Genomic DNA, 16950 nt, shown 5'->3' with positions numbered 1-16950 from the left:
ACTATACACTAAACCAAGAGAGTCATTTCCAGAATTTTAAGAAATCCCCTTTTTTCAGCTGCTTTAAGGATGGAAAGGATCATTAAGTGCCACGAATCTAGCAGCAAATATGCATTTCTTAAAATAAAGCTACAGTATAATACACAAATAGAGTAATAATGTGCAAATTTGCAGTGCATTATAATTTGTGTCGTGTTGACTGAAGTATATACTCCATTTGGGGGGAAAAAATCAAAGAAATGCTGTTATAAACTTTTATATTCGTCAAAGAATCTTGAGTATAGTATAGAACTGTTTTCAACATTAAACATACTTCTATGTAATTTGTGACCCTGCAGCACAAAACCAGTCTTAAGTCGCTGGGGTATATTTGTAGCAATAGCCAACAATTCATTATGGGTCAACATTATCAAATTTTATGTCATGCCAAAAATCATTAGGACATGAAGTAAAGATCATGTTCCATGAAGATATTCTGTAAATATACTACCGTAAATATTTACATAAAATCTTTTTTTTTACGTTTTAAAGCTTAGAATTGAGTAGGCCTAAACAAATATACTGTTAATTAATTTCAGATTGGGGATTATCAGTGAAAAGAGTGTTTGACATTACATTAATAATTAAGAGCACTGTTAATTAAGTTGTTCGTAGCTCTATTGGCTTCAATGGGTCTACGAAGTATTTAAGCTTACGATGCTTTTGGGAAACGCAGCCCTGCACATTTTGAATGTCTTCCTTATCAGACACACCCAATTCAGGTTTTGTAGTCTGTACTAATGAGCTGATGAGATAAATCAGGTGTGTTAGATGAGGGAGACATGCAAAATGTGCAGTAGTGCCTCCAAGGTAGGTTTGTAAACGTTGGGACTAGATGGTTGTGCGAAACTGAAGAACAGTAAATAGCGGTAGACTGTAGCAGAAGTTCAGCTGTTTCTGAAAGAGACACTCAGTTGACACCTGGTCTTGGATGAGAGCTTCTCATGGTTATGATGGAGATTTGTGTTTGGAAAAGGGTCATTTTAGCTCTTTTCTGCTTTGCTGTTGATGGACAGAGATTATGGCCGTTTGCTGTCGATGGACAGAGATCGGGGCCGTAAGTACCATTAGCCTTTGAAGTGAATAAAAACATCCTGCTTTGTTTTATGCTCTTAGTCTTGGCTATGGCAGCCACTTTCTGTCAATGTACACAACATGTTCTGACCTAGTTGCTTATACTTTCTTAAGTTCAACTTTTGTTTCCGCAGGTGGTTCTTGGTGACTTTTCCTGCAGAGATTGAGTCTGGCTCTGATGCCAAATTGTGTGCAAGTCTTTTAAAACCCAATGAGCATCTCACAATGACTGTTTCTCTACTTCATGGCAAAAACATGACAACTCCTCTTGTGCAGCAGAGATCTCGGCTGGCTTTTCAATGATGCTTTAGTTTCCAGGTCTGTTATCGTGCTACACATGGACCTTTTAGTCTAGTTTCATTTTAACGTTTAAACAAATCTTTCCCTACAGGCTCCTCAAGTAGATGGAGAATCAGTGCAGAAGCTGAGGGTGATACTTCAAGAGAGGATCTTCAAAGTGACAAGAGCGGAAAATCCTGTTCAGACATTACCTGCCTTTTGACCTTCATCCAAACAGACAAGCCCATCTACAACCCAGGACAAACTGGTGAGCTACAAATGACCCTTGGATGAATATTGGGCATATAGGAAGTAATTTTTGATACAAGTTCTAATGTGTGCATTTATTGATGTTTCTCTCCTCGCAGTCAATTTCAGAGTTGTGGCCATGGATGCCAAATTTTTGCCTCTTGATCAAATGGTACAGCCAGGTCTCTCACAATTGAGCTTAATCTGATCAAATTACAAATGTGTAGATGCATGAGCTTCAGTCAGTCACTTTATTTTTTTTTTCCAAATGATACTTGCTGCATCGATGTTTGAGTCTGTTTAATATTACTGTCTTTATGTCGTACAGTCTGGTGGTTGTGGAGGTGAGAATTTGTTCTGGTGCATGTCTTTGAACAGTCTTGCTTTGTACTTTTACATTAGGTTAATGGTTTAAGCTCTTGTTTTGCTAGGATAATCACAAAAACAGGATCGGTCAGTGGACAAATATTTCCTCAACGGGGTGGATATTGTAGCTTTCTCATGGCTTACACCTTGAGGCTCAGGTTGGGATGTACACATTGATGGCTTTTATTGGTGACCTCACAGGTTTTTGCGGTGAAAAAATATGGTAAGTTGTCATGTACTATGTGCAACAGTTCAACAGCTGATTTAAGGTTTTAATTTAGAGTTTTGTTTCTGGTTTTAGTTTTACCCAAGTTTGATGTCACCGTAAACACCACAGATGTACAGTGTTGGAGATGTGGGGCTGAAGATTGAAGTTTGTGACAAGTGAGTGAAACTGTTTTTGTTGGCTTTGTCTCTTTGGTCCATTAATTCTTGATCTCCTTTCTTACAACATTCCCCAGTTACACACATGGGCAGCCTGTACTTGGTCAAGCATTTGTGGAAGTGTCCTAAGCCGCTAGCATACATTGTGGTTCCTGAGGTGACTCGTCTGTGCCTAAATATAACTACTAAGGGATGTGACTACTGCTGTAAAGGAGAGGGTTTAACCTTATGTGGCTGACTTTTGATATGGCCATTTTGTTTTCTGCTACCAGATGACTGCCTCCCTCACCTTCAGGACCTTTTGTTGGTATTGTGAGTGCACACAAATACAAGTAGACCCTTTACAGGTTCGAATGATGTATTACTCTTACCTTTTATCAAAAAAAAAAAAGACGGCTTAGGCTATTTTAATTTGTTTCCACTGAAAAAAATCCAAAGCTGGTGCCTCCATCCATGTCCTGCAGAGCGTGCTTTAGCTTCCACTCGCAGCACAAACTGAGATATAGGCTACACACATTATTATTACTATGCCAGTAGACACCATTATGGTTTCCATTAAAACCAATAATATTGGTTTTAATATTGGGGGGGTATTGGTTTTAATGGAAACCATAATGGTGTCTACTGGCATGTGACGTAGAGCCCTGCACGGGCCTCAAATTTAGGCCCTAGCCCGGCCCTGGCCAGAGACGCTTATCAGAATTACCGGCCCGAGTCCGACCCCAGCCCGTCTTTTTTTCCCTCTTCTCCTAAAAGTTTATACTACGGTTTCGGCTATTAAAATAGTTAAGTTTTGTGTGCAATGGCAAAATTATATTTCGTTTTGTTTTTTTATTAAGTTAATTTAGAAATACGTTTGGAGCATTTTTGTTCGTTAAATAGCCTAGAAGTTTTTTTTGTTTTTAAGTAACGACCAAGCGGCCAGTTGCATGAGCTGATCAAAGCCTATGTTTGATAAATTTAGCCTTCTCAGATCATCACGACTTGCCTAAAATAAAATAGATATACTAAAACAGTTCAAGTGTATATAACAATGTTTAAACGTTAAACCTGCTATTATTATTATTATAATAATAATAATGTGTGTGGCCTATATCTCAGTTTGTGCTGCGAGTGGAAGCTAAAGCGCGCTCTGCAGGACATGGAGGCACCAGCTTTGGATTTTTTTCAGTGGAAACAAATTAAAATAGCCTAAGCCGTCTTTTTTTTTTTGATAAAAGGTAAGCGTAATACATCATTCGAACCTGTAAAGGGTCTACTTGTATTTGTGTGCACTCACAATACCAACAAAAGGTCCTGAAGGTGAGGGAGGCACAGCCAGTGGCAGTCATATGGTAGCAGAAAACAAAATGGCCATATCAAAAGGCAACTCTCTCAAGTGGGGTTAGTAAGGCATTTATTTCAGCAGTTGATTCCATCTAAAGCCAATCTAAAGTGTTTCCGAAGATGTGACTCTGATGCTTCTTACTAATTTTATCCAGGGATCAGCCAAATGCTCCGTTTCAGTCTTTGGTAAAGCGGTTCATTGAGGGGCAATGGACACTGTGACGTTCAGCAGAATAACTTTGATTTCTGATATGGGTTTTTGCCCTGACCATTGGTTTTTCTGTCTCTCATAGGGGACATAGTGGGTCGTGCACTGAAGAATCTGAATAGGTTATTACAGATGCCATCTGGCTGTGGGGAACAAAATGTGATTGTTCTTGCTCCCAATATTTACATCCTGCGGTACCTGGCAGTCACGGGCCAACTCACCGCAGCCATCCTACAAAATGCCACCCGTTACCTTCAGAGAGGTATGAGCAGATCCACTGAATATTTGAGTCTGAATGCAAAGGATGTCCAGTCCTATTCTTCCCATTTGAGTGTCTAATTTGTTTTTGACAGGATATCAAGGACAACTGAACTACAGGCACAGCGATGGTTCATACAGCACATTTGGTTATGATGCGTCCAATACATGGTGTTTCATGCTGTTCTTCTAGTGGTGTCATTGGTTCAATTTGTCATGAAACTTCTGTGACCAGGTTGACCGCCTTTGTCCTGAGGACTTTTGGCCTAGCAAGGATCTTCATTGATCCGAGTGTCCTTCAGAGTGCAAAGGATTGGCTGATCAGCAAGCAGGGTTCAGACAGCTGTTTTATGCAGCAGGGGACTCTGTACCACAGTGACATGAAGGCACGCCACATTTCTTCAAATGTGTCATCCAATAAACACCAGGGTGGGACTATTCTTCTAAGTGAGTATATTGTTTTAGGGTGGAGTTGATGATAATGTGACCATAACTGCCTACATCACTGCTTGAACTAGATGTCCCAGTAACTTATTATTATTATTATTTTTTTGAATTGCCAGCACTTATACATGATCCTTCCTGTTTTGTCTGTAGTTTGACGTTTCAAATGCTTTTCAGGATCCAGTCATTGCCAATGCTCTGTCTTGCTTGAGGTCTGTCGTTGAGAACCTGGGAAACATTTACACCACGGCTCTTCTTGCCTACACCTTCAGCAGCTTTTAACTGCTTTGTACAGCCGTGCCATTTCTGAAGGTGGGATTTTTACCAGTCTCTTGTTTTGAGACTTTGTTCATCAGGATGTTTGGCATCCATTTCCTTCCATCTCTGTTTTAGGCACTAAGCTCCATTGGTCTCAGACTACATCTGGTGATACTCTGGCAGTGGAGATCAGCTCTTATGTGCTTCTAGCGGTTCTCTCTGTACAGCCCCTCACGACGGCTAATCTGGGCTATGCTAACCGCATTGTCAACTGGCTCGTGGCCCAGCAGAATCCCTATGGAGGCTTTGCCTCCACCCAGGTGACTCTGACCACCAAATAAGAGTTCAATCATTACAGTGGATTTTTTTTTTTTTGTTTGCTTAATCTGGTGCTTTGTTTTTAGGACACTGTGATGGCTCTTCATGCTCTGTTTATGTACGCCACTGACGTGTTCAGGACACATGACTCCAATAAACCTGCTTTTATCTAATCAGACTTTTGTTGCCTTTTTTTAACTTTGACAATTGTTTGTCTGAAACTACAAGGTTCTTCGACGCTCATCTAGTTGACATGGTCTCCGCTGACATTCAGGTCTTTCCCAGCCACTGCTATTAAGTGTACCTTATTGAATCAAGAATTCTTCAGATTATTTTGTAAATAAATGTTGGCTGATCCATAATAGAAAAACTATTTTATTCTTTGAGAGGTTTATTGGGGAAGAAATGATTCTCATTTTATTGCAGTCACATACATTACGTACAGTTTGTCCGAGCGTCCATTCATCTGAATGGTGAGCTTTAATGCGCATGGCAGATGCAGCCACTGCTCAAATCTCAAAGTGCTTTTATGATGCACAATTTAAACCGTTATGTCTTAACCTCTTAAGACCCTGTGGTCTCATGAGGACACATTTTAGTGAATTTCTGAGACCATACATGCCACAGTTTTAAGTCTGGATGTCCACATTCAGGGCTTTTCAGAGATACCAAAAGATTGGATGTTTCACCATGACCACTCCCTCTCATTGGTCTTCAAAAATGTCACTAAATTTCAGACACTCTTATGGAAGTATTTAGTCATTTAAATCGGTCTAATTTAAATTGGGTGTCATAAATCAACATCTCAGAAAAACGTTATGGGGTTTCAAATCAAAATATGACTGTTACGAAACAAGACGTTGATTTCACATGTCCTCATATGAGGACACCGGGACTAAACGCATGTTTATGCATTTTGGGAGACCTAACAAATGAGTAGGAATTTCAATATTCTGTGAAATATTATGAAAATTGTCAATTATTACACTTCATTACATGTTGCCCCAAAAACACGCATGCAAAAAATATACATCTTGAAAACTAAAAATGCATCTGATTTAAAAAATCAATTGTTCTTGCCTATGCATGTTCATTCATGTCTTTTTATTTATTTTTTAAGAATTTGAGTCCCGATGTCCTCTACCGAGGACATAGCATAACTTATGAATGAAATATCTTTTATTTTTAATGCTCTAAACAATGTAAAGACATGGAATAAAAACTATTTTTTCCTAAAACGTCTTATGTTAAAATGGATCTTCTGTATTACGAAACTTAAATGCTGTTGACATTGAAAAATGCAAATCCTGTACAAATACTAGGAATTGTGAAAAGAGTCCTTTTGTTTTCTGTTTCTTAATCATACAGTATGAAGTCATGAAGAAAACAAGAGTGTGTAGAACTTTCATTACCTGATGGCACACACTTATAGTGTTGAAAAAATGCAAGTGTTTAAAGAGATTTATTTTTAGTTTCAATACTTTGCATTTTTTTTAAAAACTTCTAAATGTCTGTACAATAGTCGATATAATAGATGAGACAATTTAATTTTCACAGACAGGGTTTAAGTTAAACAAGGATAAGGCCACAGTTCATTTAGGACATTTGAGTCAGAATTCTGACCTAAAGCGCTTTATAAAATACAGATTTTTTTTTTTTTCAATGCAACAGGAAAATAACAATCAATGGTACAAACAGAATTCAATTCTGCTGTTAAGCAGCTCTAAACCCTTCATATATTCATATTGAATGTTGTTATATGATTTATGTAATTTATGTAACAAGTGTTTTACAGAGAAATGGATTAGCCTCTAATAATACGATAGACCTGGGCCTGCTCCAAATCCAAGTTCATATTTAAGTTTTGATTTTAGAGTTGAAATATAATACTTGCTGTTGGACTTATTCACTTTATTATTGTGAAGTTAAATTTTTTAGCTCTTAAAAATCACAACAGACATTGAAAACTCAACTTTCATAATAAAAATAGCAAAGCACAAAAATGATTGTGATTATTAGATGGTTATAGTGAGGTTTTGTTCACACGTCAAAGAAAACTGCACAGGCTAAAAGAATGACCTTCAAGAATCCATTTTGGTACGATTTAAAATAGAGATATTGATATTGTCAACCCACCCTTAGATTCCACATAGCTGATATCAAAGAGTGACTGGGAAATGATTCGTTTTTATTGTTAAAATATGCAGCTGCTTATATAAAACATACTTTGTAAGTTTCCTAGTTACAGATAATGTAAACAGTACAAGATTCAAGGGGAAATAAAACATGGTGAAATATGCGTATACATGCTTATAAGTTGTGTCCCCAATTGAGCACACCTGTACCCGTTAATCAAGGTCTTCAGAGTTGAAGCTTCAAGGCAGGGTTGGTGGAGCTTGTTGGATCTAGACTCTGCAGGACATTTGCCTTTCAGGAGCAGGAATGGGCACATCTGATTAAAAATGTTTTAATATTGCCATCATCAGGGTTGACTAAGACTGATTGTGAGAAGCTGTAGAGCAGTAAACAGCGGTAGACTGTGGCAGAAGTTGAGACACTCAATTGACATCTGATCTTGGATGATCGCTTTTCATGGCTATGAAGGAGATTTGTGTTTGGAAAGGTCTTATTTTAGCCCTTTTCTTCTTTGCTGTTGATGGACACAGATTAGGGTCGATCGCTGTTGATGAACCAAGATTAGAGCCATTTGCTGTTGATGGACGGAGATCAGGGCCGTAAGTACCATTAGCCTTTGAAGTGAACAAAAGTATATTGCTGTAAGTATAATATCAACCTGTCCAGGGACTGCGGGTGGAAATTAGCATTTTTTGCTATAACCTGGCACATGACATCTCTTCTTTTTTAGACTAATGTTTTTTTGTGCGTTGTCCCTGATCAAATAAATAAATTCAATTCAATTGTCTTATGCTGTTAGTTTTGGCTATGGCAACCAATTTCTGTGAATGTATGCCTGCACAACATGCTCTGACTTGGTTGCTTATAATTTCTGAAGTTCAGCTTTTATGTTTCCACAGGTGGTTCTTGGTGACACTTCCTTCAGAGATTGAGTCTGGCTCTGATGCCAAATTTTGTACAATTCTTCTGAAACCCAATGAGAGTCTCACAATGACCGTTTCTCTGCTTGATGACAAAAACATGACAACTCATCTTGTGCAGCAGAGATCTGCTTCTGCAGAAATCTACCGCTGTTTTCGTTTCCAGGTTTACACCTTATCATGCTACACATGAACCATTTGTCTAGTTTGATGTACGTACATTAATGTTTCTTTACAGGCTCCTAGAGTAGATGGAGATTCGGTGCAGAAGTTGAGGGTGGTAGTTAAAGGGAGGTTCTTCAAAATGACCGAAGAGAGGAAAGTTATGTTCCGACATTACCTGCCTTTGACCTTCATCCAAACAGACAAACCCATCTACAACCCAGGACAAACTGGTGAGCTACAAATGACCCTTGGATGAATTTTAGAAGTTCTGTTGAGCTCCAAGTTCAAATTCAAGTGCCTGGTGTAGTGAGTGTGAGCATTCATTGATTTCTTATTTTTGCAGTGAATTTCCGAGTTGTAACCATGGATGCCAAATTTGTTCCTCTTGAGCAAATGGTGAGGCCTAACCTCTGTGCTGCATACAAATTGCAAAATAATTCATGTCGTTTTCAGATGTGCAAACTTTAGCCCATCATAATTGTGCCCCCCGCCCCCACAAAAAAAGAGATTTTTATATTAATGTCTAATGTTATTGTGTTTGTCTTGCAGTACAGTCTGGTGGTTGTGGAGGTGAGAATTTGCTCCAGTGCAAGTATTTGAATAGATGGGTCTGCTTTATTTCGGGATGTTCTTTGTACATTTTTCTTTTCTGACCTGTTAATTGTTTTACTAGGACAATCAAAACAACAGAATCGGTCAGTGGACACACATTTCCTCAACGGGGTGGATATTGCAGCTTTCTCACGGTTTAAACTCAGAGGCTCAGGTTGGGATGTACACATTGATGGCTTTTATTGGTGACCGAATGACCTCACAGGGTTTTGAGGTGAAAAAATATGGTAAGTTTCATGTACGATGTGCAACGGTACAACAGCTGATTCGAGATCTTAATTTAAAATGCTTTGTTTCTGGTTTAGTTTTACCCAAGTTTGATGTCACTGTAAACGTACCACAGCTGCACAGTGTTGGAGATGTGGGGCTGAAGATTGAAGTTTGCAGTATGTGAGTGACACTTCTGTTTACTTGATGCCAGATTTCTCATCTTTTTTTTTTTTTTTTTTGGTCTGGTCTTGATCTTCTTCCTTAAAACACTTCCCAGATACACATATGGGCAGCCTGTACCTGGTCAGGCATTGGTGGATGTGTGCCGTGAGCCATTTCCATACATTGTGGTTCCTGGGGTGACTCGTCTATGCTTGAATAAAACTGCTGCGGTATGATTACCTAGTAGTTTTTTTTGGTCCCTCCTTTCTTCTGCATGTGGTTGACTTAAACATGACTATGTTCTGCTGCCAGATAAATAGCACGGGCTGTGTCTCCCTCACCTTCAGAACATCAGTGTTTTTCACCACCAGATTTGAAAATCTGCAAGATGTGTTTCTTATAACCGCCAATGTCACTGAGGAGGGAACAGGTGAGCTATTGGCTGATCTGAACCAGTAAGATGTGTTTGGAGGACATTGGCGTTTATGATTTTTGTTTCATTTTTCCAGATGTAGTGATGTCAAAATCTGCAACAGTGTCCATTACATTTGAAGTTGGTAAGGTCACATTTTTGGAGCTCCCGGAGTTCTTCGACTATGGATCAATAATTAACGGAAAGGAAAGTAAAAGTTAATCACTTGTTGAAATCTTTACATTGGTTCCCTTTCCTAACCTTTATTTATCCCAACAGATCTCAGCATCTTTTTTCAGTGGGTCTCCAATCCCAAGCAAGGCAGTCTATCTCCTGGATGGTAGCCAATGGCCCAACAAACTGCTGTTGAATTTGACGACAAACCGGAATGGACTGACTGCTTTCGCTCTCAACACTGCTGATCTCCCTAAAGCTGATCTTATTCTGATGGTAAGATTTTTATTCATTTATTTTAAATGAAGACTTGTCACTGGTAACCAATCCCATTCATTGTTCTCCAGGCAAGTGCGACTCCAGAAGGTTCTTATGGTTACAGATCACCATACTTCACTTCAGATAAAAGAACACTTGCGCTTCTCCAACCTGTTAGCCCCTACAGCCCAACGTTTAGTGAACTGACAATACTGAAGCTTGAGCAGCCGCTGAAATGCGGTGCCAAGTATCCAATGACAATCAAGTATACATTTGTTGGAGAGACTGGTAACTACAACACTGATATCATCTATATGGTGGGTGGACACTGGTTTTATATTGCTCTTTGCCTTTTTATTGCTATGCTGGTCCACTTTTTATGCACTCTGCCTATCTTGTCAGGTCTTGTCCAAAGGAGTTATTATCCTTCATGGATTTCAGAGGGTTCAAGCATGGGCTTCTAATACCATCACGAGTGGCACGATGTCATTCCAGCTGTCTGTTAGTGTTGATTTGCCTCCAGCAGTGCAGATTCTAGCCTTCTGCATTCTACCCAGTGAGAATGTAGTTGCTGCTAGTGCATCCTTTGTCACAGAAATGTGTTTCCAAAACCAGGTATGATGTAGCTCCCCTTCCCCCATGTGGGGTGCCATGACTTGTCCTTCAGTGTGTGAGCTGGTGTTTGTTCCAGGTGTCTCTGCAGTTTTCTCCTGCTACGGCTGTTCCTGCTGAGGGAAACGTTTTGACTGTCTCTGCTCAAGCAGGATCCCTGTGTGGCCTCAGTGCTGTTGATCAGAGCGTCCTGATCATGGAGCCAGGAAGACGTCTGAGTGCTGAAGCGGTATCCCTGTGCCACTGATCAGATTTCCTATTAAACAATGTAGATTTGAATCCATTGGTGACGCATGGTACCAGTTGGTGGTCTTTGTTTTTATTTAAGTTTTAATCCTTTTATGCTGTGACCCTTTGTCCAACTTTCAGTTCTTTTGATCAACACGTGTGTGTGTGTGTGTGTGTGTGTGTGTGTGTGTGTGTTTTATTTTTATTTTTTTAAAAAGGATAGAATTTCTCAGGTGGAGGACTTAAAACTACAAGTGTTTTTGTCTTTCCCCCTCTAAATGTTCTCAGGTATACGGATTACTTCCAGTGCAGTCGCTATCAGATCATCCATTTGGTGTCGAGGATGAACATAAATGCCTGAATGTTCGACCCCGTCGAGCTGTTCCTTCAGACCAAGCTTACGAAGCTTTCATGGTAGAAAATGGTCTTTATATGTCAGTCAGTACTTTTTGAATGTGACTTGTAGTTTGAACTGTTGTTTTGACAGAGTGTGGGGCTGAAGATCGCAACAAATCTGCCTGTCCGAGAACCTCAGTGCCTGACGTACAAAGGCCTGAATTACTATCGCAACTTCTTCTATGGTATTCCTGTTAGGTTCTTGATCCAAAATTAGCCATATGACTTAGTGAAATTACAAAAGGAAGCAATCACCGTGATTTATGCAAGGGTTTGATTTTTAGAATGTTTGCACTGTAGCTGTCTATCTAGGGCTGTTTGATGCAGAATTTGAAGTTTAACACGACTCTTTATATTGTAAATACAGGCACGTCTAATGCCTAAATGGGTTTTTTGTAATCCCAGATTTAAAGTGAATCCAAATTCAAGAACTACTAAATGTACTAATTATGCCGATTTCACACTGCATGATTTTCAAAGTCATCAGATCACCGTTGTTTGTGTGATTTTGTCACTTGTGTGAATTTGCCTCTAATTTTGGGCGTTTGTCACCGATTTTGCATAACCTGTGGGTGAGGGAAAATCGGGCCTAAAATTGTGCAGTGTGAACTCTGCATTAGGGGCTACAATGGATCATTTTGATCTTTCTGGGCTGCTATTATCCCATAAGTCTATCCCTTTTAATGTACTTCAGCTATCAAAATGAATCTCTGATCACAAAGACAGTTTTTCCTTTCAGGGTGCAAAAGCCTTAATTATCTAAAATTATTGAAAATGTATAAAGCTCAATTGGTTGTTGCAGTCTTGGTATTAATAGCTTACATCTTCATTTTATGCAAGTTGGTCATCCTGAAGCAGCTCCGGCTGCAATAACAGAAAGTGGAGATGAGAGCAGTTCCTCTTTTGTCTCGACCATCAGGACTTACTTTCCAGAAACATGGATCTGGCAACTCGCTCAAGTGGGGTTAGTGAAGCATCTTGCGGTAAATCAGTATTTGACACTTGATGCCACTTACTAAATTTGCTTCTTTCTCTCTTTGGCTATCCTTCAGAGACTCTGGATCCACACAAATTCCCCTCAAGGTTCCTGATACCATCACCACATGGGAGACTGAGGCATTCTGCCTGTCCTCCAAAGGTTTTGGTTTGGCTCCTCCTGTTAAGCTGACAGTCTTCCAGCCCTTCTTCCTTGAGCTCTCCCTGCCTTACTCCATCATCCGTGGGGAGTCTTTTGAGCTGAAGGCCACAGTCTTCAACTATCTGCCCAAGTGCATTATGGTCTGTCATGATGTTGTTGTTGTTGTTGTTATTTATTTATTTTTTTTATATATAATAGATCCATATTGGTCCTGTGTACTAATGTGCCCTAATGTGATTTCATTGGCAGGTTAAAATGACTCCAGCTCCTTCCTCGAGCTTCACTCTGAGACCATTTAAGGGGCCATATTCATCCTGTCTCTGTGCCAATGGGAGAAAGACCTTTAAGTGGGTTCTCTCAGCCTCTGTTCTCGGTTAGTTTTTTTTTTTGGCCCATGTGTTTCTAAAATTTGAAGCGCATACGAGTATTTGAGGTGTTGCTCACTACCTGTCCGTCTCTGCAGGACCTGTCAATGTTACAGTAAGTGCTTCAGCTGAACAATCCCTGACTCAATGTGGCACTGAGGTCGTGATCGTACCGGAGAGAGGACGCATTGATGTAGTTACTCGACGTCTACTTGTTCTAGTAAGTGTGTTGACCAGCCTTCTTAACCAGTTTGATTCTTGAGCTCATGCTGCTTTGCTGATGTGATTTATTGCTTTTTAGCCTGAAGGAGTTGAGAGGACAGACGCCCAGAGTTGGTTACTGTGTCCAAAGGGTTTGTTCACACTCAATTCCCAAACATTAGCCTAGTGCTCAAAGCTGATCCATTCTGTTCTGTCCACAGGAAGTCTTCTTTCTGAAGACGTGACTCTGACGTTTCCAACAAATGTGATCCAGGGATCAGCCAGATGCTCGGTTTCAGTCCTCGGTAAAGTATTTAATTGAGTAAAAACTGACATGTAATATTTTGGCAGGACAAACCCCATTTTTTTAAAATTTTTCTTATTTTTTTTTTTTTAAATATACACTTTACCTCTCATAGGGGACATAATGGGCCGTGCACTGAAGAATTTGAATAGGTTGTTGCAGATGCCATATGGCTGTGGAGAGCAGAATATGATCGTTCTTGCTCCCAATATTTACATCCTGCAGTACCTGGAAGTCACGGGCCAACTCACCGCACCCATCCGACTGACCGCCACCGGTTACCTTCGGAGCGGTATGGATCAGCAGATGTCCTAAGAAATCCTAAGGACGTTCGGTCCTGACCTTCCTATATAATCTATCAGACTCTCTGATAAGCTAACGTGTATGTGGTATTTGATCTGAACAGGATACCAAGGACAACTGAACTACAGGCACAGTGACGGTTCATACAGCTCATTTGGTTATGATGAATCAAACACATGGTGAATTTCACACTGTTCTTCGAGGATCATTTTTGTCACCATTTGTTTGTAAATTCAGTTTGTCATGAAACTTCCATGGCCAGGTTGACTGCCTTTGTCCTGAGGTCTTTTGGTCTAGCGACACGCTTTGTATTCATCGACCCGAATGTCCTTCAGAGTGCAAAGGACTGGTTGATAAGCCAGCAAGGTTCAAATGGCTGTTTCATGCAACGGGGGACTTTGTACCACAATGACATGAAGGTATGCACGTTATCAAATGGAACGTACCCCGTAGACTTTTAGAGTATTTTTAATCCATGCTGTTGTGCTTTAGGGTGGAATTGATGATAATGTGACCATGACCGCCTACATCACTGCATCACTGCTTGAACTCCGTGTCCCTGTCAAGGTAAAAACATCTCCAGTAGAGCTCCTTTTAGATGATCCTCCTGTTCTGGCAGTTGTCTGATATTTGATTTGATTCTTTTTCAGGATCCAGTCATCACCAATGCGCTGTCTTGCTTGAGGCCTATCGTTGGGAACCTGGGAAACACTTACGCCACCGCTCTTCTCACGTACACCTTCAGTTTGGCAGGAGAGACCAACACTCGAGCACAGCTTTTAAAGGTCTTGAACAACCTTGCCATTTCTGAAGGTAATATTCGCCAGCCGTTTGTTTTTGTTAGAGGGTCTTTGGTATAAACTTTCTCTTCTCTGTCTCTTCCTAAGGCACTAAGCTCCATTGGACTCAGACTACATCTGGTGATACTCTGGCGGTGGAAATCACCTCATATGTGCTGCTAGCAGTTCTCTTTATACAACCTCTCACGACGGCTAATCTGGGCTATGCTAACCGCATTGTCAACTGGCTCGTGGCCCAGCAGAATCCCTATGGTGGCTTTTCCTCCACCCAGGTGACCACCAAACATGAGTGCATTCATCCATATCTGAGTGGAGTTTTTAATCTGGTGCTTGTTATATAGGACACAGTGGTGGCTCTTCAGGCTCTATCGACGTACGCCACTCAAATATTTGGCTTGGTTGGTTCTAGCACCGTTACTGTACAGTCCTCAGTTGTAGGAGAAGATGTTCATAACTTCGATGTGACTTGGGACAACAGGCTGCTGTATCAGGAAAAACGGCTGAAGACCGTTCCAGACAAATATAGTGTTAAAGCAACAGGATCAACTTGTGTGTCTGTGCAGGTCTGTATCTTCACCCTCTGTTTCTGTTTCTGTTGTGCATGGCGTAATTGTTTTCTTTGCTCTCCATTTTGCATACTATAGGTTGCATGTTTCTACAACATCCCAACACCCATTAAAGTAGCCAGGACATTGAGTGTCGAAGTGAAGGTGACTGGAGACTGCCAACTGCTTGGAGCCAATCTTATGTTGAGCTTCACAGTGAAGTAAGAACAGCTTTGTGTCTTGAAACCAGCTCATGTTTGACTCTTACAAAAGGAAGCTGTTTTCTTGATGACTAAACCTACGGTGGCCGAGAGAGCTCAACGCGCTGCAACTTCAGAAAACGCATGCAAATAGATAAAGCACCAGCAAATCAAGAAAACATCATCAGTTTGACAGCAGGTGGCGCAAACGCTCACAACACAAACAAATGAATTTGATTTGTAGTGCGTTTATTTTTTTGATTGTGTTGTGAGCATTTGCAGTGCGTGTGTTGTCAAATTGAGGAAGGTTTCTTTATTTGCAGGCGTTTTATCTATTTGCAGCGCATTGAGATCTCTCGGCCACCATATAAACCTCTTTATTTCCACTCCATTCAGATACAATGGCCCAAAGTCAAGTACTAACATGGTTATAGTGGACATTAAGCTCTTGTCAGGTTTCATGGCCGAAACGTCACCGGTTCGTATACATTTTAAAATTTGCAAAGTGCTGAAGTTTGAGGCTCCATGTAAATGTGTAGTTAAAAATGATCTTTTCATCTCAGCTTGGATCTCCACCTAATTCATTTGCCCCGCTAGTGGAGCGGGTTGATGCCAGAGATGATCATGTCCTGGTGTATCTGAAAGAGGTGAGACTGTGTTCAGTGGACATATTCACAAACTGCAATCTTCTCATGTGCTGTATTGCTGTTCATCCTTTGTTTTGCAGGTTCCTAAAGGAGTACCCATGAGTTACAATCTGCAGCTGAAACGGGTTCTTGCAGTGAAAAATCTTAAGCCAGCAGTTATCAAGGTTTATGACTACTATCAGCCAAGTATGTTTTCTTTATTCTGGGGTGTGTTTTCCAAAAGTGGCTATGGTCGTAAGTTCCGTCGTTCCCAATAGTGCAATTGAGCTTGCGACCATAGGCTAATGATGCTTTTGGGAGGTCATGCTTTGCTCAGGCTGAATTCTTGTTTAACAATACAACTCATTTTGTTGCTCTTTTAGGTGATTCATTTGAGACCACCTACACATCTCCCTGTCCATGATTTGATTCAGTACCGTTTAGAGTACGACTTAACATGACTCAAATAAAGCTGCTTTTTTAATTTTGTTGCTTTTTTTTTAATGGGGGCTTTCACATTTTGGAGGCATTGAAAGTGGGACTCTGGACTGTAATTATATGCTCTTGTGACTTTTTGCTGTATCCACTACAGTTTAGTTATTTTCAGTGTTAGCGTCGCTACAAGTAGTGACCACTACTAGTTTAAGTACATTTCTCAGTAGCGTCGCTGCTTTCTGAAACTAATAGCTCTTCAGTAGCTTTTTTTTTTTTTTTTTTTTTTTTTTGATCAAGTAGCATGGTAGCGTCAACAAAAGCTAACGTTACATTTTCCAAAGAAAGCATTCTGAAACTCGAGCTCAAATCGTTAATATAACCGCTACTGATCCTGAAACAGTAAGTGCCGCCACAGACACTAAACCTCATAACGCCATTGGCTCCTCAAACTGTCAGTCAAACCTCATTACTCCTCCCGTCTCTCTCCTCAATTAATTGCGGCGCGCATTTTGGAGCATCTCCGCTTGTTTGCTGTCTGAAGGTAA

General features: G+C 40.3%; 1 protein-coding gene across 1 annotated transcript; it reads left to right on the top strand.

The window, feature by feature from the left end:
• Nucleotides 1–1047: 1047 nt before the first annotated feature.
• On the top strand, nt 1048–16394 carry LOC306859008 (alpha-2-macroglobulin-like; the record flags this gene model as incomplete). The annotated part of the gene is made up of 42 exons (XM_079399821.1): nt 1048–1096; nt 1505–1660; nt 1761–1813; nt 1970–1985; nt 4011–4187; nt 4279–4354; nt 4419–4630; nt 5021–5205; nt 5290–5321; nt 8239–8425; nt 8498–8654; nt 8768–8820; nt 8974–8994; nt 9098–9263; nt 9342–9426; nt 9524–9605; nt 9721–9838; nt 9918–10031; nt 10107–10270; nt 10342–10569; nt 10655–10867; nt 10944–11093; nt 11381–11506; nt 11580–11673; nt 12329–12452; nt 12541–12766; nt 12876–12999; nt 13090–13211; nt 13293–13344; nt 13414–13497; nt 13612–13788; nt 13903–13978; nt 14062–14218; nt 14292–14366; nt 14450–14612; nt 14687–14871; nt 14941–15162; nt 15244–15365; nt 15741–15822; nt 15908–15991; nt 16072–16177; nt 16354–16394. 42 exons carry the CDS (start codon nt 1048–1050, stop codon nt 16392–16394), a joined length of 5136 nt encoding a protein of 1711 aa, XP_079255947.1.
• Nucleotides 16395–16950: the final 556 nt, after the last annotated feature.

The sequence above is a fragment of the Barbus barbus genome, assembly GCF_936440315.1.
Source record: "Barbus barbus genome assembly, chromosome: 3".
NCBI lineage: Eukaryota > Metazoa > Chordata > Actinopteri > Cypriniformes > Cyprinidae > Barbus > Barbus barbus.
This window is presented reverse-complemented; position numbering and strand designations above follow the sequence as displayed.